At 49.0% G+C, this 23,717-nt stretch overlaps 10 protein-coding genes across 10 annotated transcripts; 6 read left to right on the forward strand and 4 right to left on the reverse strand.

Moving 5' to 3' along the window:
- Positions 1–190: 190 nt before the first annotated feature.
- On the forward strand, positions 191–3,968 carry LACBIDRAFT_241294 (uncharacterized protein; the record flags this gene model as incomplete). Its single annotated transcript, XM_001889615.1, has 13 exons — positions 191–379; positions 534–858; positions 913–986; positions 1,047–1,174; positions 1,230–1,314; positions 1,460–1,576; positions 1,634–1,792; positions 1,844–2,146; positions 2,198–2,478; positions 2,538–2,648; positions 2,706–2,955; positions 3,009–3,169; positions 3,224–3,968. Coding segments are annotated over 13 exons (2,928 nt in total), but the record flags the coding sequence as incomplete, so codon positions are not given.
- A 995-nt stretch (positions 3,969–4,963) lies between these two features.
- LACBIDRAFT_256021 (uncharacterized protein) lies at positions 4,964–6,029 on the forward strand (the record flags this gene model as incomplete). The annotated part of the gene is made up of 9 exons (XM_001889616.1): positions 4,964–5,081; positions 5,134–5,199; positions 5,250–5,276; positions 5,333–5,451; positions 5,507–5,530; positions 5,588–5,682; positions 5,752–5,768; positions 5,825–5,833; positions 5,890–6,029. 9 exons carry the CDS (start codon positions 4,964–4,966, stop codon positions 6,027–6,029), a joined length of 615 nt encoding a protein of 204 aa, XP_001889651.1.
- A 1,036-nt stretch (positions 6,030–7,065) lies between these two features.
- LACBIDRAFT_316199 (uncharacterized protein) lies at positions 7,066–8,117 on the forward strand (the record flags this gene model as incomplete). The annotated part of the gene is made up of 9 exons (XM_001889617.1): positions 7,066–7,183; positions 7,238–7,303; positions 7,357–7,383; positions 7,439–7,557; positions 7,611–7,634; positions 7,690–7,784; positions 7,840–7,856; positions 7,913–7,921; positions 7,978–8,117. The coding sequence occupies 9 exons, from the start codon at positions 7,066–7,068 to the stop codon at positions 8,115–8,117; spliced, it is 615 nt and encodes a 204-aa protein (XP_001889652.1).
- A 181-nt stretch (positions 8,118–8,298) lies between these two features.
- LACBIDRAFT_186590 (uncharacterized protein) lies at positions 8,299–10,512 on the reverse strand (the record flags this gene model as incomplete). The annotated part of the gene is made up of 5 exons (XM_001889648.1): positions 8,299–8,715; positions 8,768–9,598; positions 9,658–10,049; positions 10,103–10,239; positions 10,297–10,512. 5 exons carry the CDS (start codon positions 10,510–10,512, stop codon positions 8,381–8,383), a joined length of 1,911 nt encoding a protein of 636 aa, XP_001889683.1. The 3' UTR covers positions 8,299–8,380.
- A 392-nt stretch (positions 10,513–10,904) lies between these two features.
- On the forward strand, positions 10,905–14,119 carry LACBIDRAFT_316201 (uncharacterized protein; the record flags this gene model as incomplete). The annotated part of the gene is made up of 10 exons (XM_001889618.1): positions 10,905–11,194; positions 11,246–11,419; positions 11,646–11,742; positions 11,799–11,877; positions 11,930–12,048; positions 12,100–12,346; positions 12,406–12,542; positions 12,598–13,074; positions 13,132–13,198; positions 13,254–14,119. The coding sequence occupies 10 exons, from the start codon at positions 10,905–10,907 to the stop codon at positions 14,117–14,119; spliced, it is 2,553 nt and encodes an 850-aa protein (XP_001889653.1).
- Positions 14,120–14,358: 239 nt separating this feature from the next.
- LACBIDRAFT_316202 (uncharacterized protein) lies at positions 14,359–16,161 on the reverse strand (the record flags this gene model as incomplete). The annotated part of the gene is made up of 7 exons (XM_001889649.1): positions 14,359–14,473; positions 14,523–14,629; positions 14,685–14,723; positions 14,780–15,364; positions 15,422–15,726; positions 15,780–15,794; positions 15,849–16,161. The coding sequence occupies 7 exons, from the start codon at positions 16,159–16,161 to the stop codon at positions 14,359–14,361; spliced, it is 1,479 nt and encodes a 492-aa protein (XP_001889684.1).
- A 606-nt stretch (positions 16,162–16,767) lies between these two features.
- Positions 16,768–17,034, reverse strand: LACBIDRAFT_316203 (uncharacterized protein; the record flags this gene model as incomplete). The annotated part of the gene is made up of 1 exon (XM_001889650.1): positions 16,768–17,034. The coding sequence occupies one exon, from the start codon at positions 17,032–17,034 to the stop codon at positions 16,870–16,872; it is 165 nt and encodes a 54-aa protein (XP_001889685.1). The 3' UTR covers positions 16,768–16,869.
- Positions 17,035–17,131: 97 nt separating this feature from the next.
- Positions 17,132–18,642, reverse strand: LACBIDRAFT_316204 (uncharacterized protein; the record flags this gene model as incomplete). The annotated part of the gene is made up of 6 exons (XM_001889651.1): positions 17,132–17,242; positions 17,316–17,787; positions 17,842–18,294; positions 18,350–18,467; positions 18,515–18,566; positions 18,619–18,642. The coding sequence occupies 6 exons, from the start codon at positions 18,640–18,642 to the stop codon at positions 17,132–17,134; spliced, it is 1,230 nt and encodes a 409-aa protein (XP_001889686.1).
- A 313-nt stretch (positions 18,643–18,955) lies between these two features.
- LACBIDRAFT_256027 (uncharacterized protein) lies at positions 18,956–20,657 on the forward strand (the record flags this gene model as incomplete). The annotated part of the gene is made up of 7 exons (XM_001889619.1): positions 18,956–19,501; positions 19,577–19,626; positions 19,684–19,780; positions 19,835–19,984; positions 20,040–20,285; positions 20,325–20,378; positions 20,445–20,657. Coding segments are annotated over 7 exons (1,356 nt in total), but the record flags the coding sequence as incomplete, so codon positions are not given.
- A 283-nt stretch (positions 20,658–20,940) lies between these two features.
- On the forward strand, positions 20,941–22,439 carry LACBIDRAFT_316206 (putative proline-rich protein). Its single transcript, XM_001889620.1, has 2 exons — positions 20,941–21,113; positions 21,165–22,439. Exons 1-2 carry the CDS (start codon positions 20,976–20,978, stop codon positions 22,311–22,313), a joined length of 1,287 nt encoding a protein of 428 aa, XP_001889655.1. The 5' UTR covers positions 20,941–20,975; the 3' UTR covers positions 22,314–22,439.
- Positions 22,440–23,717: the final 1,278 nt, after the last annotated feature.

A 23,717-nucleotide genomic window follows, 5' to 3' on the forward strand; every position in this document is an offset into this window, starting at 1 on the left:
ACCATATGTGGCATGTATACGTGGGCGACCTCTACGCGGCTCGGATCTCAACTACCCCACTTTTCAGCCGAGCAGGGTCATTTCTCCTTTCAATCCATACTCACTCACTACCATGACCATCCCCATCATTCAGAACTCCCTTCGCCGTTCTGCAGGAAGGAGAGTTTCACTCGCTATACGGTAAGTCACCAGACCATTAATCAGTCACTCGAGTCTTAACCTCTATCCCTTCCACAGCCGAGAGGATCCGGAGAGAATATGGGAGCGTCGAGTGCCTCTCACACCAGATGCAGTATATCATTTGGTGTCAAAGCACAATGTTGATGTTCAAGTCATGCCCTGCCACAGGCGGGTGTTCCCCAATCAAGAATACGAGAAGGTACGTTTCAATGTGTTCAGCTATATGCCCATGGGAGCAATCTACCTCTCTTCCTCCGCCATAACCTGCCAGTATTGGCGTCCTTCAAGCGTTACAACCTTTTCCCATCCTTTCACCTGATCGTGATCAGTAACTCACCCACTCACTTCCTCAGGCCGGAGCCCGTGTAGAATCTAACCCCACACTTTCAAACATTGTACTTGGCATCAAGGAAACGCGGCTATCCGAGCTCAAGGACCAACTTGCGAACTTGAGCCGCAACCCCCTTGACACGACAGCATACAACGACCAAACTCACCTAATGTTCTCCCACACGGCAAAGGGACAGCCCTATAATACCCCGCTGCTTTCTCAATTTGTCGCCCCTCTCGATGAAACGGAAACCACGAAGCTTCTGCGCCCCCGTTTGATTGACTATGAGCTGCTGACGAATGGAACTGATGGCAAGCGGACGGTTGGCTTTGGCTGGTTTGCTGGGGGTAAGTATCATTTTCTTATAAACGATAACGCAATTAATTCTGTGGAATCAATAGTGGCCGGCGTGCTCGAATCACTTTCGTCAATGGCTCATTCACACCTAGAGATCGGTGTAGCGTCACCTTTCCTAGTCAGTGTATTCTTGTAAGGTTTTGACCTTGCTCTTACTGTCACGATGTTTGCCCTGTAGTATACCCCTCGGCCACACACTCTCCCGTCATTGGAACGCCTTCGCGCTGCTTTGCGCGAAATTGGCGACACAATATCAAAGTCGGGAACTCCTCCTAAACTGGGCCCCTTCGTGATTGGTCTCACAGGGTATTTTCTTTGAAATTGCATGCAGTCGTCACTACTCTAATGACACATATTTCAGGCGGGGAAATGTTGCAGAAGGATGCTTGTTCATGCTTTCTGAATTACCTATCCAGATGGTCAACGTCGCGGATCTCGACGATCTTGTTAAGAATCCGGGTGAGCCTGGCGGCTAGCTAGTTTACACATCATGAACTAACCGTCACTTCACCTAGAAACTGACCTTCGTAAGGTTAGCTTATTCTCTACTTTTCAGTGTTCCACTAATCATGTCCTCTACCTAAACCTTAGATCTACCTCATACACGCCAAACCAGAGGACTACTTTATTGGGGTGGATGGGAGCCCTTACGACCGAGCGCGTTATTATGCATCACCGCAGTCCTATATCTCCGTTTTTGCGGAAAAGGTGAATGCATGCATCATCAACAGGAAGCCCACCATTATCTGATATCTGGTATGCTAGGTCGCACCCTACCTTACTCTTTTCCTGAATGGCACAGGATGGTCACCCTCTTTCCCCCGGCTGATGACCAACGAACAGCTAACCGTTGCTCTTGAACGTGCCCGGCAGCTAGGCGGAGCTCGATTCACCAATATCGGCGACATCAGCTGTGACGTCGAGGTTTGTTCTGATCTTACGCGTATTCTCCATATATTGATACATTCTTTTCAGGGCGGCCTTGAGTTTATGACGAAAGCAACGACACTCTCTGCGCCATTCTTCAAGACAAGGCCTACCTGCCTCCCAGCAGAGTATCCTCCTGTTCAAATTATGTCTGTGGATATCCTCCCGGCATCTATACCCCTCGATGCTTCTCAGCATTTCTCACGATCTCTGCTTCCCTACCTTGAAAGTCTTATTGGGACCTTTGACGGGTCGAAGAATGACGAGTTCACTGCAGCCCTCGAGAAGGCTACCATCGCTAAGGAAGGAAAACTTGCGGACAAGCACTTGTGGTTGCAATCTGCAGTCAATGTATATCATGCCAAGGCCGCTACGACTGAGACAAACGGCAAATACACAGAGGCGATCGCCTCAACACCACGGGCTGAGCCAGAAACAACTGCGGTCCCCCAGTCACCTCGAACCAAAAAGAAAGTTTTGATGCTAGGCAGCGGCATGGTTGCAGGTCCTGCGGTTAACACAATTGCCAAGAGGGGGGATGTTGAGCTCGTCATTGCGAGCAATTCGCTTCAGGAACTTCAAACCCTCGTCGGATTACATCTGAATGTGAAATACCGAATCATTGACGTGTCAAAGACATCAAGTTATGAGCACCTTGTCAAAGATGCTGATGTCGTCATTAGGTTTGATGCATGCGCCATTGGCATGTTAATTTTTGCTCATATGTTTGCAACTGCGTTAGCCTCTTGCCCGCCACCATGCATGCTGATGTTGCTGAGCTATGTGTTCTTCACCGTAAGCACATGGTGACCGCGTCTTACACTTCCGACGAAATGAACCTGCTGAACGATCGGTGAGTTTTATTGTAGTCTGCCGAATGAACATACGCAACCTAACCGACTTCATCCAGTGCTATTCATGCAGATGTTCTCCTATTAAATGAGATCGGTCTTGATCCAGGTATTGACCACTGTTCTCATCTCGACCTAGTCTCCCGGCTTCAGCAGAAGAACAAAGAGGTTGTCTCTTTTATCTCCTTCTGTGGAGGACTTCCGGCACCCGAGAACTCCAACGTTCCGTTGCGATACAAATTCAGCTGGAGGCCACATGGGGTTCTCACTGCAGCTTTGAACTCGGCTCGATACAAAATTAACAATAGCGTCAGCATTACAACGTCTAATTGATCTTTTCACTCATAATCTCTATGCCACAGGTACACTCTGTCTACGGCGAAAAGCTTCTCCGTAGCCAATTCCCTAACGTGCCAATCACCGACGAATTCAAACTCGAAGGACTTCCGAATAGAGACAGTTTAATTTACAATAAGCCCTATGGAATTTTTGGCGAAAGAACTATGCTTCGTGGTACGCTGCGGTGAGGCTCTTTTCGATTATCCGATGGCTTTGGACTCAACCGCTGTCATTGCAGGTACCCCGGATTCTCAAACTTAATGGACTCGTTTGTTTCACTGGGGCTCCTTGAGCGGAACGAGACAATTTGGCTTGAAGGATGGACAAGTCTGGTGTCACAGGCGATGAGCCTTCGCTACCCGTCTCAAATTGACCCTCCCGACATCAAGGAGGTCATACGACCCAGTCAACTTGAGGCTCTCACCGAGGCGCTGGAATGGCTCGGTCTTGCCCCACCCACCATCTTTTCTCTATCAAGAGTTCGAATGCCCACACTCCCCGACGGTCCCATGACACCTCTGGATCTTTTTGCGTATCTCCTCAGCGAAAAATTACGCTATGCTCCACACGAGCGGGACATGGTCGTCCTATCACACGAAGTCATCACACGAGAGAAAGGCCTGGGTCCCAGGGCGCCAGAAACGGTGTATACATCATCCCTGATCACCTTTGGAGGCATTGAAGGTTCAGCGATGGCGCGTACAGTTGGAATTCCTGTGGCCATCGCCGCCCTGAACGTTCTAGATGGCAAGGTGCACTTGAGAGGCGTTGTAGGCCCCACGCATCGAAGCATTTACGAGCCGGTGCTCAGCGGACTTGAGGAGGCGGGGCTAGGAATGAAAGAGACAGCGCGGACGATCCGAAGTGGGCTGGCTGATACCATCGAGAAGACCTTGATTGTGGGGGAGGGTTCGAGGAAAATGGAATACGCTTTGGACGGGGATCTAGCAACGAACCACGCCAGGATGGAAAGCAGTTTGTAAAACCTTTCCCGTCTATTTAAGTTAACTACTCTTCGTGTACATATTGTAGCAGATTTGTAGAATACGATCAGTTCAAAATACGACGTTGGGTACTACCGTAAAGACCTTGTTGATCGTACTGCATATGTAAACTTTTTGTCTGCATCCCGTCGATTTGTAGTATTCCAACGGTGCGCTCCTGTATAGGGTCTATTTATACTCCCTTCAACTGTAGAGAAATGGTGAGGAGGAAGGGAAGGGCAGCATCAGACCTGCGAGCGGCGAGCAAGTCACGGTCATGAGCGTGAGCTGTGACGATGACATCATTTGTCAACATAGTCAATCAACGTATTAATTTTAATAGCACGCTTGATAGCACGACTCCCTACTACGTCTACCAGTACCTGGCACCCCCTATGAAGATCTATGAACGTGCTTCATGGGCTTCGCGTACGACGTTCCGCTATTTTGATTTTCCATTGTTCAAGCAAACGTGCAACAATCATAGGAACCTATCTCAGCGCTCGTGCACACCGCCAAGGCTTTGCAGCTCCGGAATCGCTTAAGGACCTAAATGCCAAGGAGACGACAACTTTGGCTACTGAAAATAACCACAAATGTACCTCTAGGAAGTCCACCGCCTCCGTGCTCAAGTTTGGATTGGAGGCTACGACAAGAAGGGCAAACTGGCCTCCGCGGTCAAGGACCTTCTACTTGGCCACACCAGCTAATGTGATGCTAACGACGCTTATCGTTAACTTTTAGCCAACGCTCTGGCAAGGTACCTTCTGATCAGATGTTATCTTTCTTGGCTCTGCCATGCTGGCGTTGATCAGGTCCGAACTAGTCCAGACTAGTCCTGTGGAGGCCTGTGCTTGTCATGCGGATTGACAAGGACTCCGAGTCAAGCGACGTCCGATGAGGATGACGATGGTCGAAAAATTGTTATAAAATGTGGTCTTGAAACTCCTTTGCATCTGCATCTTACCGACCAACAACCCTTCTACGCTTTAAATATGCACGCCACCAGTCTTACATTCTTTGCCATCGTTTCAGCAGCGTTAGCGTCTCCACTTCCGCGTGCTCTTCCAACACCCGTGAGCACCGCTACGGCGAAGACCTATCTATCACAACGTAAGTATCTCATCAATTAGGTGATGTATCTGCTGCTGACACGGATTTTCAGTGACTGTTACGGTTGATTCCAACGTCCCCGCATATGCGCGGTCAGCATTCAAGACATGGGATATCAGTAAGTTTGCAGAGTATAGTCCAAGGGATGGTGGTCACGATTTTTCTTAGTCTCTGGAAATTGCGACACTCGCGAAAGTAAGCCACTCGTCGACATGACGATCTCCGCCACTTATACAAATTTTCTCTGACAGCCGTCCTAATTCGAGATGGTACCAATGTTGTCACCAATAATGCGTGCACAGCGACGTCTGGCAACTGGGTTTCTCCATATGATGGCGTCCCAACAACCCTCGCCAGCGATCTTGACATTGTTCGTGTCTACATATTTTTACCTAATTCTCCGGATTTTTATACCTATTTTTCAGGACCACGTGGTTCCACTTAAGGAGGTCAGAGGCGCATGGCTCCTTTTTCTGAGCCGACTGACTGATTTATTTTGTGCGTAGGCCTGGATTTCTGGCGCACGAGACTGGACCGACGCTCAGCGCGAAGCGTTCACGAATGACCTCACTCGACCCCAATTGGTAGCCGTCACCGACAAGTAAGTGGTTTGGAATAGCGATCATACCATGAGTGGTTTATTCATTCTTCTTTCTCCTTGATTGAACAGCTTGAATCAGTCCAAGGGTAAGTAACCAATCCTCCCTCTGTATCACATCTATTAATCTGAGTAATGACGACAGGAGACAGAGGTATGTGCTGTCCGCGCAAGTTTCTCGCACCACTTACTTATTTGTGGACTCTTAAGATGTTGCGAAATGGGTCCCGCCCTTGGCCAGTTTCGTTTGCACCTACGTCCGCGCCTGGGTTCAGGTCAAATACTACTACTCGCTCACAATCGATAGCGCCGAGAAGACGGCATTGACCAATTACCTAAACAATTGTTGAATAACTCGAAAGGGGCAGCCAGCAGCGAGGATCAGAAACAGTTCTGCATTAAACCTACGACCTCCACCTTCATTTTGTTCTTGAATAGTATCCACCGTGACGTTTCTCGTTGTTAGCAGAAGAAGCCAGTTGTGTATATTCGTAGAGTCCTTAAACATCCCATTGAAATTTTGGCGTTGCACAGATTAACAGAGAAAGTAAGTAAGTAGGAGCACGGTCAGCGTCATAGAGATTGCGCTAAATATACATCTCCCTAAGGCAAACGTCCACGCATATTTCAACCTTCGCGCCTCAGGAAGGACAATCAAAATCTCAAGCGTCGCAAGTCGATTGCTAGGACAGAATTGATCATGTGCACGCACAAACGTAAAATTATGTAATACGATCACTTTCTTCTCTCCTCTTGTTCTCCTCATACTTAGTCCGTTCCTTGGAGTCATTCTCAGATCCACTGCCGTCAAATACATACTCCACCTTCAAAAGTGGAACTTGTCTGGGTAATTGTCCATGCATTACGCGAAGTTCGAACGGCAGCCCCTTCAAGGGACTTCGTCTCAAGGCTCGTGCACTCTGCCAAGGCTTCGTATGTAGCTTCGCCAAGGAGACGAGGACTTGGTGACTAAAAATGACTGCAGCTAAACTTCTCGATGCCATGACTTCAAGTTGACCGCCAGCTCTCAGATAAAAATGGATTTGGCCGCAAGACGAGTCCACCGAGAGAAAGCGCAGCTTAGCTCAAAAATTCTAATCACGTACTTGGTGGCAGCAAGGTGGCAGAGTTATTAAGTTAAGATTACTCGCATGGTGCCCGTGATCAGGTGTTTTCGGATTTGGCTACCGCCAGACTGCTACACAGCAACCAGGTCCGACCTAATCTTACCATGCTCGTCATGCGGACTAAGGAGAACTCCGAGGTAACTGGAAGCAACGCCCGACCAGTAGTACCGCGACTGTTGGAATTTTAGTATAAAACGTGGCCTTAGAACGTTGGTTCTTTACGCTTGCATCTTACCAACACCCCATTTACCCCTCAATCATGCGTGGTGCCAGTCTGACATTTCTTGCCGTCGTTGCAGCAGCCATAGCCGCACCGCTTCCACGCGCCCTGCCAACACCTGTGAGCACCGCAACAGCGAAAACGTATCTATCACAGTGTACGTCGTCAAACGATTTATCTATATTTTGTCGTTCTTACGCGGATATATCAGTGACCGTCGCCGTCGATTCAAACAGCCCTGCGTATGCACGTTCGGCATTCAAGTTATGGGATACCAGTAAGCTCACTAAATTTAGTCCTGGACTCCCGTATGATAACATATTTTTTCAGTTTCAGGAAAGTGCGATACGCGCGAAAGTAAGCTGTTCACCGACATAATCTACCTGCTAATCATTCACGTTTTCTGACGTAGCTGTTTTAATTCGCGATGGTACCAATGTCGTGACTGACAGTGCGTGCACTGCGACGTCCGGCGACTGGGTCTCTCCATATGATGGCGTCTCCACGACTGTCGCTAGCAGTTTCGACATTGTTGGTCTTTTCCCATCTTTGTTAAAAGATTCTCTAGAATTTTAATTCTTTAGGACCACGTCGTCCCACTCAAGGAGGTCAGGAGTGGTGCTACTTTCTTGAGACGACTATTTCATTTCATCGACGTAATAGGCATGGGTTTCAGGGGCGCGAGACTGGACCGCCGCTCAGCGCGAAGCATTCGCTAATGACCTCACTCGACCCCAATTGGTAGCCGTCTCCAGTGGGTAAGTCAAGCATCACGCTGGTATGATCGATTGATTCATACTACTTTCGAAACAGTTCGAACCGATCGAAAGGTAAGAAAATCATGAAAGCTGCTGTGTCGTACTTATTTCTCTTTTACCAACGACAGGCGACAAGGGTTTGTTGACTTGCCGCGACTTCTTGCATCACCTACTTACTTTTTGTTCTCTGCAGACGTCGCGAAATGGGTGCCGCCTTTGGCCAGTTTCGTTTGCACATACGTCCGAGCTTGGGTGACCGTCAAACACAACTACTCGCTCACAATTGATAGCGCCGAGAAGACGGCGTTGACCAACTATCTTGCCAAATGTTGAACAATAAGTGATCATCGTCGGTTCTCGGTTCAATCTGCTGTTGTTATTCCACGAAAGCCCTTGTACCCTCCTTCACCTACGTTTCATTCCTGCAGGACAGGTCACATTTCACATTGAAGGTGTTGTATACTCAGTGAAAATATGTATGCAGAGACCAAATCGACCATATATACGTGATATGTGAGTTGCAAGCGGTATTCAATTAGTTCAGCAGAATTACAGTATGTTACTATCAAAATTGTAAAGTACTTCTTACATTTCTATCAACCAGCAAACGCGCCCTCCCCGACATTAATGCCCAAATTATCCTTTGCGAAATCCCTCATAGTCCGTTCTAACTCATCCTCAAAACCACCGCTACGAGAAACCCCACCCCCTAGATGAAATTTGACTCGCAGATTCCTGAACCACCTCAAGAAGCGGCTTTTCCAGAACGAAAAGTCCAGGGTAAGCATCACAACGCGGAAGACAAGGTCATGCCACCACTCCTTGACGCGCTCTCCAATAGTCAAGTTTGAATTCCCAATCTGAGACCGGGATGCCCAGAAGCCTGTGATTTTAATACGATTCACAGGTGAGCCAAATGATTGGTTGTTTCCTGCGACAGGGCCTTGAGGAAAGGACTGTATGATTAGGCAGGGACGACATACCTTGGACCATACGCATATTCCTCGTCAAGAAAATCAAAACTTTTGGCATCCGATCTGTGTCCGTCAGAAATTCCTTCAGCTTCCGCTTCATTCTGACGCTCATTTCGTACTGCGTCAAGTCCTTCCTCACTTCGCCCTCCTTCTGTTCCTTCTTCTTCCTCCCCTTGGTCAGAATGACAGGCTTCATCAAGGTGAAGCTCGCCACCAGGTCCGGAAGACCCATCCCCCAGCTCGTTGTCACCTCTTCCACGCCCTTGTAATCCCCAGCTAGCATTGATCTCCACAATTGCACCCAATTTCGTTTGAAGTCTTCTGGAACGCGAACGTAGAGTCCATGATCGATGAGGACTAACTGCGCGCGTCGAGGGTCAGAGGGAGAAGGCCGGACTAGGACGTTTCCGGGGTGCGGATCACAATGCACCCAGCCCCAGTCGAACATCTGGGCCGAGAACAGCTCGACCATGGTCTGCATGATAGACTGCACGCCGCCTTTTAGAGGTTTGTCCGGGAAGATGAAGGAAGACTGAGTTGACGAAGGTGATGATGCGACGAGCGCTGATGCCGAGAGAGGGTCCGCTGACATGCCGACTTGATTGAGGTTTGGATCGTGCTCGCCCATTAGGCGGTATATTCCCGCTTTATCGCTCAGCCGCACACCGTCGATCCACTCCGCGACCATAACTTTCTTCGTAGAATACTCCGGGTAGACCACAGGAATATGGACTCGATCTCGGAGTCTGGCTTCCTTGGAAACAAACTCTGCCGTCTGTCGAGCGTTGTCTACTTCACGGATAAAGTCCAATTCTTGTCGCAGGTGGTCCGAGATAAAATCTAGCAATTATGAAAAGGTCAAGCACCATCTCGGATATTTCCAAAATGAAACTGCGTACCGACAACAAAGTATACTGGCAAGTCAAATGCCCAGTGTTCAAACATCCACATTACCATCCGGTAGGCGCCTAGATCCCATTCCATCTGTTTACTCACATCCGGCTTTTGAATCTTGACCGCCACCCATCGTTCCTCCTTCTCTTCCTTTCCGTCGGGCCCGATCCGCGGCCATAGTTTTGCCTTGTGCACCTGCGCGACACTAGCACTTGCTACAGCCTTTTCTTCGAAATTTTCGAAAACCCCGCCGGGTCCGCTTGGTGGGCGACCAAGTTCTGACACAATAACGTCGTGGACAATAGAATATGGGATTTGCGGGGCGTCATCAAATAGACTAGCAAATTTGATTTGCATAGGTTTCGGGAGTAACGCTGCATTTGCTCCGATTGCCTGCCTGGGGTTGGATGAGCTCGGCGTCACAGTAGGAAGGAAAGAAATGTAACGTACCCGATCTTGATGTATAAGCCACCGTTCGAGGTCAATAAGTTATACATGCGTTCCGCAACGCGCTCATGAAGCTCGGGTATAAGTTCAGTCTTTTCTGGTGTGAAATTCCATTTATAATCCCAGGTAATGGCGGCGCACTGAGAAGGAGAAGTTAGGGTGCTTGCGTTGAACGATCCGGTATAGACAGGACTTACGGTCCAGAGTGTTCTAAGGTTACGGATTATCGAAGAGGCGTTGTATGTCTTGTCAACTGCCCATACTGTTCCCAGTCCGACGCAAAGGTAGCCGGTTCTTCGAGCATACTTTGCGAAACGCGATGACTTTTGCAGCCGAGGTTCTGCAACACGCGAAAATGTTCGAAGCGATTGGAATGATAATCTAGGCCGTCGCTGGATAAGCGACCCAATCATCTGCTGGCGTAAGGACAGAGCAATGGGACGACGTTAACGTCCAGCAAAGAAAATAAAATTTCTTGACGACAGCATTCGTGATCCATTGAAAAAACCGGGTCCCGGCATCTAGGACACGTCCCCACACTTTTAATTATAACAAGTACAAATAACGGATAAATACCTCCGCGAGCCAAGAACAAGCGCTCTCTAAAGGTTATTGCACAAGAAGACTCTAAACGTGGCTAATATCCTCTCGAATGCCTGGCCAGCGCCCGTTTCTTACTTTTCTGTTCCAAGGTAACGGAGGGTGGACTTTGAGGGTCCGTGCATGACGGCATAGCATGTGACGCAATTACGGATACATAATGGAATTCCCATCTGCTGGTGCCTCTTGCTCTTTCCCCTCTCGAATGGTCCCTGTTCCTGCCTCTCTCCGTCACGCCCACTCTTCCCGTTTGCTCTATACTCTCCTCACTCTATCCGCACAACATGTTCAGCGCCTCCTGCGCCGCGACGGCGCCACTGTCAACCCTCCTGAACGCAGATCCACGCGTTTCGACCCCCATACTCCTAAGGAAATCCTCTTCGTCATCCTCATCCCAGTTCTTGTGCTCTTGTCGGGTGTATTTGCCGGATTAACATTGGGCTATATGAGTCTCGATGAGACTCAGCTAAATGTACTGAGCATCAGTGGCACCCCGTAAATCTCCCATTAATCGCCGCCGTCTTCACTAATTCCTTTTTGCTGTAGTAAACAGAAGGAGTATGCAAACAAGATTAAACCTGTTCGAAAGAACGGTCATTTGCTGCTTGTTACCCTCCTTCTGGCCAACATGATTGTCAACGAGAGTCTTCCCGTCATCGCAGACCCAGTCTTGGGAGGCGGCGTGCCCAGTGTCGTTGTCAGCACTGTTCTCATCGTCATGTAAGAATCATCATCCCCCCCGCATCGGCATGTTGCACCTCCTTGCCCACACCCCAGCAATTCTGCGAACACACCCCTTCAGTCTCTTAATTAGTCTTTTCCTACCATCGCTCTGCGGTGTTGCGAAGCCACTCCACCCGTTCAAGGAATCACATCACATCGTGCTCCATTTCGATTGGTCATATCTCTTTTGTTTGGTTTGCTAATTTCCGAGAAAATTAACTAGCTTCGCGGAAATCATTCCTCAATCCCTCTTTACCCGCCATGGTCTTTACTTGGGCGCGAAAATGGCGGGATTTACACGGTTCTTGATTTACGCGATGGTGAGACTTTTGTTTCTTTTTAATTGGCAGCGGTAGTTGATCTTAGCGTTTAATAGGGAATCATTGCATGGCCGGTTGCCAAATTCCTTGAGTTCGTTCTTGGAAGACACCACGGAATTATTTACAGACGCGCAGGTAAGTCGGGTAGATATTAAGAGAATCACTCTCACGTGTGCTGTCTGCTCAGAGCTTAAGGAACTTATTGCAATGCACTCCTCGCATGCCACCCATGGTGGAGACCTGAAGACCGACACCGTCACCATCATCGGGGCAACTCTCGATCTTCAAGAAAAGGTCGTCAAACAGGTCAGTCGAATATTGAACGCTATATCCATGAATTAAATATCATTCGATCAGGCAATGACTCCTATCAGCGACGTCTTTATGCTTTCAATCGATTCAAAGCTCGATTACAACACCCTCACAAAGGTCTGCGCAACTGGGCACAGTCGTATTCCAGTTTACGAGGAAGTAGATGTTTTGGTGTCTTCTATCGCGCCCAATGGCACAATCACACCGGCACAGGGGCAACCACGTACTCAACGTGTAAAGAAGATTGTTGGTATTCTTCTAGTCAAACAATGCGTGCTTTTAGATCCCAAAGGTAATTGCCTCAACATCAATCATGTTAAACTTGAAACCGACGTTCTGGTACCTGTTAAGATGCCACACCCCTTCGCAACATTCGTCTCAACAAGGTTCCTTTCGTTCCCAATAACGAGCCATTGCTGGGTATCTTGGACAAATTTCAGGAAGGTAGAAGTCATATGGCAATTGTTAGCCGATTCAGCGTCGAAAAGGTCCTCTCAACCCTCTTGGCCCAATCTACCATACTGACCTTCGTATCATCCACAGGCAGCCAGCGTAAAGAAAGCCGTCAAACAAGGCCTATCTCAGCGTCTTCGCAAGCGTGTTGGAATGGACACAGACTCCGACACTGATTCCAGTGAGGACGAAAAGTCCGATGGCAACAGGAAGAAACGCGTAGGTCGACGCCGCGCAAACAGGAATAAGGACATCGAAGAGGGTTTGACTGACGATGGTACCACTTTGGAAGGCGACTCCCCCGGCATCAATGAGATTGATTTCGCAAAGTCCAGCGACAAGGACGAAAAGGCAACAGTTGTGAAATCCGCACGCAAGGAAAAGAAGTCTCGCTCTGGCCCTGAGGGAGAGAATAACGATTCGATTCCTGCTGCTGGGGAGGAAGGCAAGAAGCACAAAATTACAACCTTCCAGTTACCGGCTGCTGCGATGGAGATGGCTTCCATGTCTATGCTTGAACAGAGGATGCCCGCTGATGCGGTCTTGGCTAAAGAGAATGCAGAGGATGTAAAGATCCTTTTAATTATAAATTGTTTTCCAGGTGTTGACGTCCTCTTATTATAGTTCCTGCAAAACTTCGACCCCGCTGTCATGCCTCTAGGTATCATCACTTTGGAAGACGTCCTCGAAGGTAATCGTTACTGCTACCTTTTTTCACAAGTATTTGGCTTACACTTCTTTTGCAGAACTTATTGGAGAGGAAATCTATGATGAATTCGATCCCCAAGGCGCTCATGGTGACCCATACGAGGTTCCTGTTGATCACTCGCACGAGGCTCGGACTGCTGCTGGCATTAATGTCGAAACTGTTGATATCTCTCCCAATATCAAGACTCCGACCCCAATTTTCAAACCTATGGCTTTGAAGGGGCTCGGTTTCTTACGCTCGCGTAGTGCCCCTCCTGTTCCGAGGGACGAAGTCCCACATATTGAGAATAACAACATCGGCCCCCAGGCCCACGGAGACGTTGTAGCGACAACCGCGTTGACCTTGAACCCAACCATGGAAAGCCAGGTCACTGCCGTAGAGATGCCCCAGCCCCTCCTTGTTCCAGGCGACGTTCGCCCGGTCGTTGCTGAGCAGCCCAGCGTTTCGTTTGCCGGCATTGGTTCATCGGCTGTCGACGAGACGAAATTGAAACCGGTCGCCACTGATCCAATTAATCTCTCGATCCCACTTCCTGCTATGTCAGCCGTAGATCCTCGGAGTACCTCCCCAATCCCGTCCCTTGAGGCGATCCTTCTTGATCGGAAAAGGCGGTTGGCGGCTGCTAGTTCTGGCAATTCGTTTCCCAGCGTACCTCCATCTGTCGCTAGCTCGATTGCAAACTTAACTCTGGGAGTGAATGATGCGTCTACTGCAAACGTCACACGACCAGTGGGCAGCATGCCGAAAGGGACTAGGTTTAAGAGCAGTCCGCTTATCACTGGCAAGAGTGAGGTCGTTGGCGGGAAGGACGAGAAGGGCAGTGAAGTGAGGAATGATGGCGGCGAGGAGGAAGGGCGGATATCGAACGAGATGGAGAAGTCTGGCCCGGATATACCTGAGTAGGGGCCCTTGTATCTTGAACTTCTTGGGTAGATGGGGATGTGTACTTGGAGAAGGGATTTGTTTCGTTTTTTTGGCTCGTGGAAAGCTTTTTGTAGTTGCTTTGGGATTTGAAATTGTCTTGAAATATGCAGAATACACGTATCGAATGATCGAAATTGGGCATTGATGGTATTCAAAATTCATGCAACAATTAGGGTACAACAAATGCATGGGAACGTTAAGACTTGAACGACGCAATGTTATGCACTTGAGTTATGTCCCATCAAGTAATGTCGAGGGAACCATGCAGGTGCCGTCCATTCGTTACCTCTTCCTGAGAGATCAGCGGTAATCATGCTAGCCACTACTTCCGCACTGTAAATGATAGAAGTTAGATTGATTTTTTGGAGTGCAAGAAACGCACCATGCATATGCACGGGGCATACCGTGCCCAGTATACCCAGCAGCAATGTATTGACCTTCGTACTCTTCCACCCTTGTGCTCGTAATGCCGTCGGTAACTGGGCCAACCTGGCATTGACAACATCAGCAAAGCAAAATCAAGAAACCACGCAAAATGACTCACAAATGGTGCGCTTGATGTTGTATATCCCATGATTCCCGTCTAATAAACGAAACCAGTTAGACTTTCACCCCGAATTTACAACTCGGAACACCCACCCATTCCCACTCGACTTCTTGATTGGGGTCATACATCCCCGGAAACAGTGGGGGTAAAAACCCTCTCAGAGCCTTCCCGACTTCAACATTTAAAACCGAATCGTCGGTCTCATCCTTCTCAAATCGTGGTGCCACATCCCTGGCTCCTCCAAGAATCACCAATGGACGCTCCTCTTCCCGCCGGTATCGAGGGAACCAATACTCAAAACCTCCGTTTCCGCGCCATGAGCTCCTACCAACCTGGGCTCCCAAATTCGGGCGTATCGCTATCACCTGCCCACGCGTCGGCACCACCTCTCCCCGCAATTGAGGCAGCAAGAAGCTGGCGTACGCGTTCGTGGCATGTATGACGTAGCTACAGTTTACTTGGCCTCGTGGAGTCGCCAAGGACCATCTTCTTGCAGATGAGGATGTTGCATTATTGATGTGCGAGATTGAGGTCACTGGGGTCCTGGTATGCAACCTGATATCGATGCCCGAGTTCAGGCCTTGAGATTTGGCTAAAGAATATAGCTTCGAAACAAGTTTGAGCGGCCATAGATTATGACTATGAAAAAAAGTGCCGGGAAAAGAGGTTCCATGTTTCTAGCGGTTATCTGAAAGTTAGCGAATAGTAATAAGAAAGAAAGTACTATTGCTGACCGCCTGCATTTCCTCTCTTTCTAGCCATCTAACTTCATCAACCCTCTCCAGCCCAGCCATCCTTGCGGTTTCCCAGTCCCTCCTCGCCTTCTGCTCCTCCTCTTCTGTCATGAACATTGTTATACGCCCTCCTTCCACCAAGTCTAAATCTTCATCCCACCCTTCTTGCTTTATAATTTTCAGGAGCTTCGAGGAAACGTAGTTTTCCAGTGCGTACGACTTTTTTGCTTCTTCCGTGCCGTACTTTTGCTGTCGGTCGTAAAATCCAATGAATACGGGGGGCGTCAGATGACCGCCATTCCTCCCTGCTCCACAAAATATAAATCAGACTCTCGCCGCGAAGAAAACGGTAGCAGACCTGTCGCTCCTGAACCTACCGCTTCAAGTCAGCCCAGAATTTCAACGCAGATGTTTTGAGATACTTCACAGAAATCTCTCGCCTCTAAAATCACAACCATTTTGCCTGTCCCTAGATTCCGAGCCAAGTGATACGCAGAGCTGACACCAGTGATACCAGCCCCAATTATACAGACGTCCGCGTCTCTGGTTAACGGGCCAGAGCTGCCCTCCTTGGCAAGAGGATTCGCTTGGGGACTATCTATCCAGAATGAGTGTGTAGGATTGGGAACTGGTAGTCCAGTGTTGTTCAAGCGTTGTGTTTCGAAAACAACTTGTTCAGGCGGAAAAAATCCTGTGGGTAATAGAAATGCTGGAATGAGGTGATGCAAGCCTAGCAACATCTTGCCAATATTGGTCGTGGTTCAAGTCTGGGTGTTGCGCGCTGAGCCCATTTTGCAGCCTGTGACCTTGCTGTGACCCTTGGCAGCTGACGCGTTTTGGGCCTTTGTCAGCAAGGGGCAACCACCCGAGCATCCGGTTAGGACAACTGATCTCCCATGTCGCGTATTCGAATTCGTAACAAAAGCTGTGGACATTACATAGCCCGAGGTCCTCATTTTTCTCATCGACTCACGTCTTTCAGAACTTGAGCTGAGAGAGAGGAAGCACTGTAATTAATAGAAATCGATTTCAAATACAGTCGTTAGACAGCTGTGAAAGTTGAGCTAGCGAGGCTACAACGGCGACGTACATTGAGCGCCTGGAACAACATTATTATTTCGCTCACCAGGTTCTACACCCAGTTGCCATGCTGCCCTCTCCAACTTGCAAGGCAGAGAACACCACATGTATCCTAGCATCACATTTACTCAGAGTTCATCACGAGATATCCCCCAACGCGCGCAATCAACCAGTCAGTCTCGTCAGTGAACTATCTAATCAGCATCATACTTGCAGACGTTGTATAAAGGACCACCAACCGTACACAATGGATGAAATTTTAAAAAGAGGGTACATACGTAAACATGGTAATGTCGGACAGACGGGTACCTACCTGCTGTCCTGACTCTTCCGTTCAGAGTTTAGTGTCTACGATTTTTTTTCGAGTTTCAGCTAAAAGTGAATGTTGGTGGGTTATTTTGGAAGGAAGGGAGAAACTTGGACAAAGAAGGAAGCAGGGATAAGCATAACACGACGAGCACACAACGGCAGGGAGTGGGATGGATGGGTGGGACGGACTGGTGAGAGTCACAAGGGCGCAATGCCGTTTTCATCAGCCCTAAACAACGGTAAGCTGGAGTATGATATTTAGGAGCAAAAGGAAAACATACCTTCAACGTCGCCGAAGATCTCACCCAGACATGGAGAGACCTACAAGAAATCCTCAGCTCTGGCCCTCTTCAAACTCTTACCCTTCGACTCTTCGGAACTGCTGATGGCGACGAAGTTAAAGTACGTAGGGTGGATTGAGCGTTGTTCCTCCTACAAATTAAGTAAGGTCAGTCTTCAGATGAAGCAGAAGGGGTGAGGAAACGAAGCCAAAACAGCGACTCACAGGTGAGAAATTTGGATCCAACCACTTGAGGATGGTCGGTTTCTTGAACTCTGGATTAACCTGCGCAAGCGCTGGGTTAGGCAGCGTTAGCTGTCTCGGAGGATGAATAAGTTGGCTTGCTCCCTGACGGGGATCCGCAGGTCGAACTTCCGTCGTTAGACCTTGACTTTCGGAAGAGGTAGGTCCACCAGCAGAAGGAAGTGGCCCACCAGCGGAAGGAGCGAGTGGCCCAACGGGGGGAGGGGCAACAGGTGGCTGAGGTGTCGAAGTCGGCGTCGGCTGCTGTTGGGCAGGTATGAACTGTGGTGGAGGCAGCCCTCGAGGCGGTAAAGGGGGGATGGGTGGAGTCGCGCTCGCACCTGGGATGAAGGGGGGGGGCGGGAACTGGGGGAGAGCACCAGCTGGGGGGAAGGGTGGGGCGGGGCCGCCCGGGAGAAAACCAGGTGGCATAGGGAATCCTGGGGGAGGGGGGCTAAATTGGGAAACAGGTGTTAATTAGAGAGTAGGGGAATGAAGGAGAACGTACCCAGGTGGGAAGCCCGCCATAAATGGGGGCGGGAAGGGGGGTGGGCCGCCTGATGGGAAGCCAGGGGGTGGAGCACCAAAGAAGCCTGGGGGTGGGGGCCCACCACTCATCGGAGGCGGAGGGGTAGCGTACGCCTGCGGTGCAGCGCCGTATACCGCTCCTATGCTCGCATCGCTTGTTGATGCTGCAGCCGACGATTCTGCACCTTGTGAATTACCCATCAAGGCTTTGTGCGCCTCCAACTGAGCTTTGAGCTCCGATTCCGAGAGGGGCCTGTTCTCAATCTTGGCCCGCTTGGGCGGGGGCTGGGAGATGGAGCCGGCTGAGAGCCCGAGTTCGATTTCTTTGCGACGCTTGTAATCTGCCACATCGGGTGCGGGAATGCCGACCATTCCGAAGATCTCGACTTCGTAGCCGTCGCGGCCAGGTAGTGCGTTCTCGATACGGGGAAGACTATAGGGAAAGAATCATTAGTATTTATTCAAGCCGGCAAAAGAGGCAAGTTGACTTTTCTGGTTCGAGTTTGTGAACCTGTTGGATATGAACTGCCAAGCCTCCAGCTGTATTGAGCCTACGGGGACACATGCCGCATTTGAAATGTTTGGCCTTCTGGTGTTGCATTAGGACTAGAAAACGGTTAGAAAAGCGTCGGAGATGCCGTGCGACGACGCACCTTTCTCATCCTCAAACTCCCGCTCACAATACCAGCACCAAGGTCGGATGATCTACAGAAAGATCAGAAAAGATGGCTAGCATTAGATGTTGTGTAAAGCGTACCTGCTTATTCTTTTTCTTTGCCATTGTCAACGGTGATGAGGAGTCAAGGCAAGGAGAGCTGAGTGAGAATATTTCGTTGACTATTACATAATACGTAATTCGCCTAACAGCCTTGTCAAAAACTGCTCAATTCAAGGGCTCGTCCAATGGTTTATCCAGGTTCGTTCATTCTACGGTATTCGCTCCTACTTATAATTCGTTTTTATAGCTCGCCAACATGTCGTCAAAACTTTTGAGAACTTGCTCAAACTCTTACCCGCAGCTGAGCAATCCAAGGTCCGTACCATAGACCTTATCTTTCCAATAGCTTTCTGAGGACAAGTTCAACTAGCCTCAAATAATTCTTCTTTCTGGAGAAGTAGTAGGATACCGCCATGATACCGACCGCGAGCTCATCTTCCGTCAAGAATCCAACTTCTACTACCTGTCTGGATGCTCCGTGCCATCTTCTCTCCTTCTAGCGGTTTATCAACCCGGAGCTTCAACACCCTCCGTCGAGCTTTTCATTCCAAAAGCGCAGCTCGCAGACATCATGTGGTCCGTCCCACCCCCGTCTCTCGAGGAAGCAAGTGAAAAGCACGATGTTTCTCGCGTTGCCCATCCTGAGCAACTCCCAGAAGCAATAGCCTCCCTATTGAAGTCATTCCCTGGATCTTTATTCCACACCCTTCCTAAGGCATCCCCGCTGTTCCCCGCACTTTCAGAAGGACTCACGCAGCCCATCTTGGCTACTGAAGGCGGAGCGGTAACCGATGCCTACCTCTTATCAGCTCTCCACCACGCCCGGTTGACAAAGGACCCAGATGAGATTGCGGAAATTAGGAAGGCTAATGAGATCAGCAGCCGCGCACACGAAGTTGTCATGCGTGTGCTTGGACAGGCTGTCAAGGGCAAGCTCCAAGCTGGCCCTGGTGCTGGCGTCGACAGACCTTTGCTCCCTGGGGAATGGCTTATAGAGAAAGAGGCCGAGGCAGAAGCTATATTTGTGGCTTCGTGCAGGAGAGAAGGGTGAGCTCAATTTAATATCAATGTTTCGGCTTCATAGTGTCTGATACATCCTGACAGATCTATTCACCAAGCCTATCCCCTGATCGTAGCCGCTTCCACAAGAGCATCGACGCTGCACTACTGCTGCAACGACCGCGAGTTCTCATGGGGGCCCGTGAAACCTCACGAACACCACAACAGTAATGCACTGCGTCAAGGAAACACCAAGGAGCTTGACCCGCAAGTTTTGCTCATCGACGCTGGCTGCGAATGGAATTGTTACGCCTCCGACATTACGCGTACGATGCCAGTTGGGAACAGCGGCAAGTTCACCCCAGAAGCCCGCGCAATTTACGAGCTGGTGCTTAAAATGCAGAAGGTACGCCTTCCTTCCTCTAAATTTCCCCATTTATTTAAGGCCCAATTCCGTGTAGCTTTCCTTCGAAGCTCTCAAACCGGGGCTTCACTGGGACGCCATCCAGCTAATCTGCCACCAGACCCTCGTCCAAGGCTTCCAGGCCCTTGGGATCTTCAAGAGCCCTTCGTCCCCCGGATCAGGGTCTTGGAACTCCGAAGAGGCTATCCTCGCCTCAGGCATCAGTGCCGCCTTCTTCCCGCACGGAGTTGGCCACTCACTTGGCATGGACGTGCACGATGTTCCAAGCGCTAGCAAACCGGTCGTCAACAAGACTATTTCGCCTGCTGTCCTTGGGCACGAGAGCTTTTACACCTACCTACGACTGAGGCTTCCGCTAAAGGCTGGCATGGTCGTGGTGAGTGTGATTTTGCCAGCCAGAGAAGTGTAGTTTCCTAACTGTCAATTTTTTTGTGTGATATAGACGGTGGAGCCGGGGATTTATTTCTCTCCACATCTGCTAGCTGCCGTACGCGGCTCCAAGCACATCGACCATGATGTCCTCAAGAGATACGAGAGTGTTGGAGGTGTAAGAATTGAGGATGTTGTGGTGATCACGGAGACGGGACACGAGAACTTGACCACTGTCAGGAGCGATGTCGAGTGGGTTGAGGCGGTTTGTTCTGGGAATGCATGAGGTGGATACAACCGAGCGAAGTTACGAAGTAAAGAACGTTGTGTATTTTTCTGTATTTTATACTCTTGCTGTCCTATAGATCTTCGGAGGCTTCTTTCCTTTGCGAGATTAATCACCAGCAGTCCTGTGGTTGAACTTGAGATCGGGACTGCGCTAAGTATGACGCCCTAATTTTCAACCTCGTCCAAAGGCGGCAACACCTCACAGGTTTTGCCAAACAACGGCGAAGATGTCAGGCCATTTCTCAGCTGGTCCTCTCCAGAGCCAGGACTCTAACGAACAGGACGCCGGTCGCCCACCTCGACAACACTCAGCTCAATGGATTTCCCATATACTAAAGGAATTGTGCGGCCCAACGCCCAACGCCTGAGCCTCTCTTTATCGCCGCTGGTCGCGCAGAGGTCTCTTCTCTTCCGAGTGCAAACCGACCTGAGGAACCAGGCGGATTATGGCCAGGTATCTTCTATGATATGACCCCACTTCAAGAGTTAATCGTCTTCATATTAGCTTTCGTCATCAGACGTCTCCTCTACACTATGGACCGCGAGCGCATTGCCGTCGAATGTTGCTATGTTAGCTGGCACACAACCCAAGAGCAGCGCGATCTCCACTTCGAGTCTCTACAGTCAAGATTCATGGAGGTCTCCGCCCCCACCGGTCAAAACTGATGTAAAGCGGTACGCAATGTCGTTCAGCCCCAGCGTCGAATGGGAGGAGCAGAAATCTGATGAGGGCTCACTCATGTCGACGACACCTATACAATCGTCACACCCTGTCGACCCTGCGGGGATGACGACCTCGCCGTCTAGCAGCGATCTCCCTACGCCGGAGGCCTCGGAGGACTCACTAGCAACGGAATACAACAAATGGAAAGAAGCCAAGGTGCGAGAGGGCAACAGGAAGAAGTTGAAGAAGGTCCACCCTACCACTCCCAAACGAGCCTCAAGGTCTTCAAAGGCATTTAGCAAAGTCCTAGCGCGTCTCTCCATCCAACCTTTGGCCAAACGGGCTGCAAAACGCCAAACGATGCCAGCCTTGTCGCCCATTTTCCAGTTGCCGGAAGTCCAGATGTCGCCGATGCATATTCCTATCCCAGCGTCTCCTGGTAGCAGTCCTACGTCGGAAAACATCACTCTGCAACTTTCACCTCCGGTTCGCAGTTCGATTAGCCTTGTTCGTAAGACCACTGTGGCCGATGGCAAGCCGCATCCACCCCCATATCGGCGTATCCACAAGCGTTACCCCAGTTCCCCAGCTATATTGGGTTGGAATCCCAAGATGCTTCCCACCGCGCCATGTTCAGAGCTCCCAACTCACATCTTGGAATCGGCAATTCCGCGCCCACGTAGTCATATTGTTAAGAGGAACTCTACTCCCGTCCCTCCTGTGCCCCCCCTGCCTGCACACATTTTGGAACAAGATCATAACGCGATTGACCGTCTTCGTCAGCTGCGTTCAGAGGTTGCCAGTGCTCCGTCGAAGACGGCTCTATCCCAGAAACGTGCCACCTTGCACAATCCATGTCTTTCATCCTCGGCTGTTTCAAGGATAGATACTAGACCATCAGTACGCGATGGACCGCTTTCCACTCGCTTGCGTTCTCGCAGCTTTAGCCAAAGGCACACTGGTCGTTCACTTCGTGACATTCATGAGTAGCATGAGTAGACGCTAATTTCGCTTTTTTTCGTTTGGCGGCTTTGAGGCTGGGACACTGAGGTGGATGGAAGGAACAGTTTTTGATTTGTAAAAATGTTGTCCATATGTACACTAACTGGGAAAAAAGAATGTCTGGTCATTTTTTGGACAGGGTTGGTGCTGTAACACAAGAACCAAACATTTTCAGAACTAAGCTCTGGTGTATAAGACATAGCTAAGGAGGTGGAGATTGTACATACCAAGTCTGGGGATGAATGAATGAAAACTCAGGATAAGGCAGAGCATTCACTGTGACAACTTCCAAAAATGGGATTTGACAAAATGGGAAATTCTGAATGACTGCAACCTACTGGAAGCAATTCACAATTTGAAGCAGAAATATTTTAAACACTCAATCTCCCTGCTATTGTCATAAGCCCCATAAAGTCTCTGAGATATAAAATTCTATAGTCTCCCCAAAAAAGTGAATTTGAATTGATTCCCCTCCTTGGACATTTGCAGTTGCAAATATTGCCCAGGATTGATAGGAGAAGGTATCTATTGTCATAGTATTGTACATATACATAACTATTACTGTTCCATGATCTGATTTGACCACATTGCCAGAAATAAAGCATTTAATGGCTAATAAAACTTCAAGAAACTGTGAAAATTAAGAGACATATAGTCAATATGGTTCCCAGAAACCCTGCTTCCAAGGGGTTACAGTTAATATGGGTGTTTTGAAATGTCCATGCCAAGTGCTTCTACCTATCTCTTGAGTTTTGGGCACAGATGCTTCTCAAATGGCCCACAAAGCTCACTGAAGCATGACAGAGAGATTTCCAAATCAGGCCTAGAAAGGTCTGGGGGTCTCAGATCCTTGTATGAATAGGACCTCTGTTTATTTCCTTGGGATAGTGTTCCTAGGTATGAGAGGTGTCTTGTGAAATATTTTCAGCCCCAATTCACCAAGAAAAATGTCAAGGATTGGTCCAGGACGATTGCTCTATGCAAAATGTACTTTTCTTGGGGACTATTCAAGTTATACCCAGTGTAAATTTATTTGCTATCATATTATACTTCAGGTGTTGTTTAAAGGACATCCTGAGTCTCCATGGATTAACTCAAAAGGGTGGTAGCACTTTTTCTTCTTGCAGAAAAGAAGGACCGATGTTGTAGATACTTGTTTACTTTCAGAAAAACTCTGGAAATTAACTTCTACAGACATCATGCAATGGTCATTTTAACATTTCTACCTACCTTTTGTATTATACACACTACAAACATTAATAGGGAGTCATTTTTCCTCATTCCAGCAAATATATTGAGTGAAAAATACATAAAGTGGAGAACAAGTTCAAATTTACCTTTTAGGGGAGGATATAAATTTTCTAGCCCAAGGGGACTTTAGAAGCTCATAAC

The sequence above is a fragment of the Laccaria bicolor genome, genomic scaffold, assembly GCF_000143565.1.
Source record: "Laccaria bicolor S238N-H82 LACBIscaffold_70 genomic scaffold, whole genome shotgun sequence".
Lineage (NCBI taxonomy): Eukaryota > Fungi > Basidiomycota > Agaricomycetes > Agaricales > Hydnangiaceae > Laccaria > Laccaria bicolor.

What these genes read in the sequence shown, in the direction of transcription:
- LACBIDRAFT_316206 (XM_001889620.1), top strand. Translation starts at nt 20,976, where the DNA reads ATGGATTTCCCATATACTAAAGGAATTGTGCGGCCCAACGCCCAACGC. An exon ending in ACCAGGCGGATTATGGCCAG is followed by an intron (nt 21,114 to 21,164) that starts GTATCTTCTATG and finishes TCTTCATATTAG; the next exon opens with CTTTCGTCATCAGACGTCTC.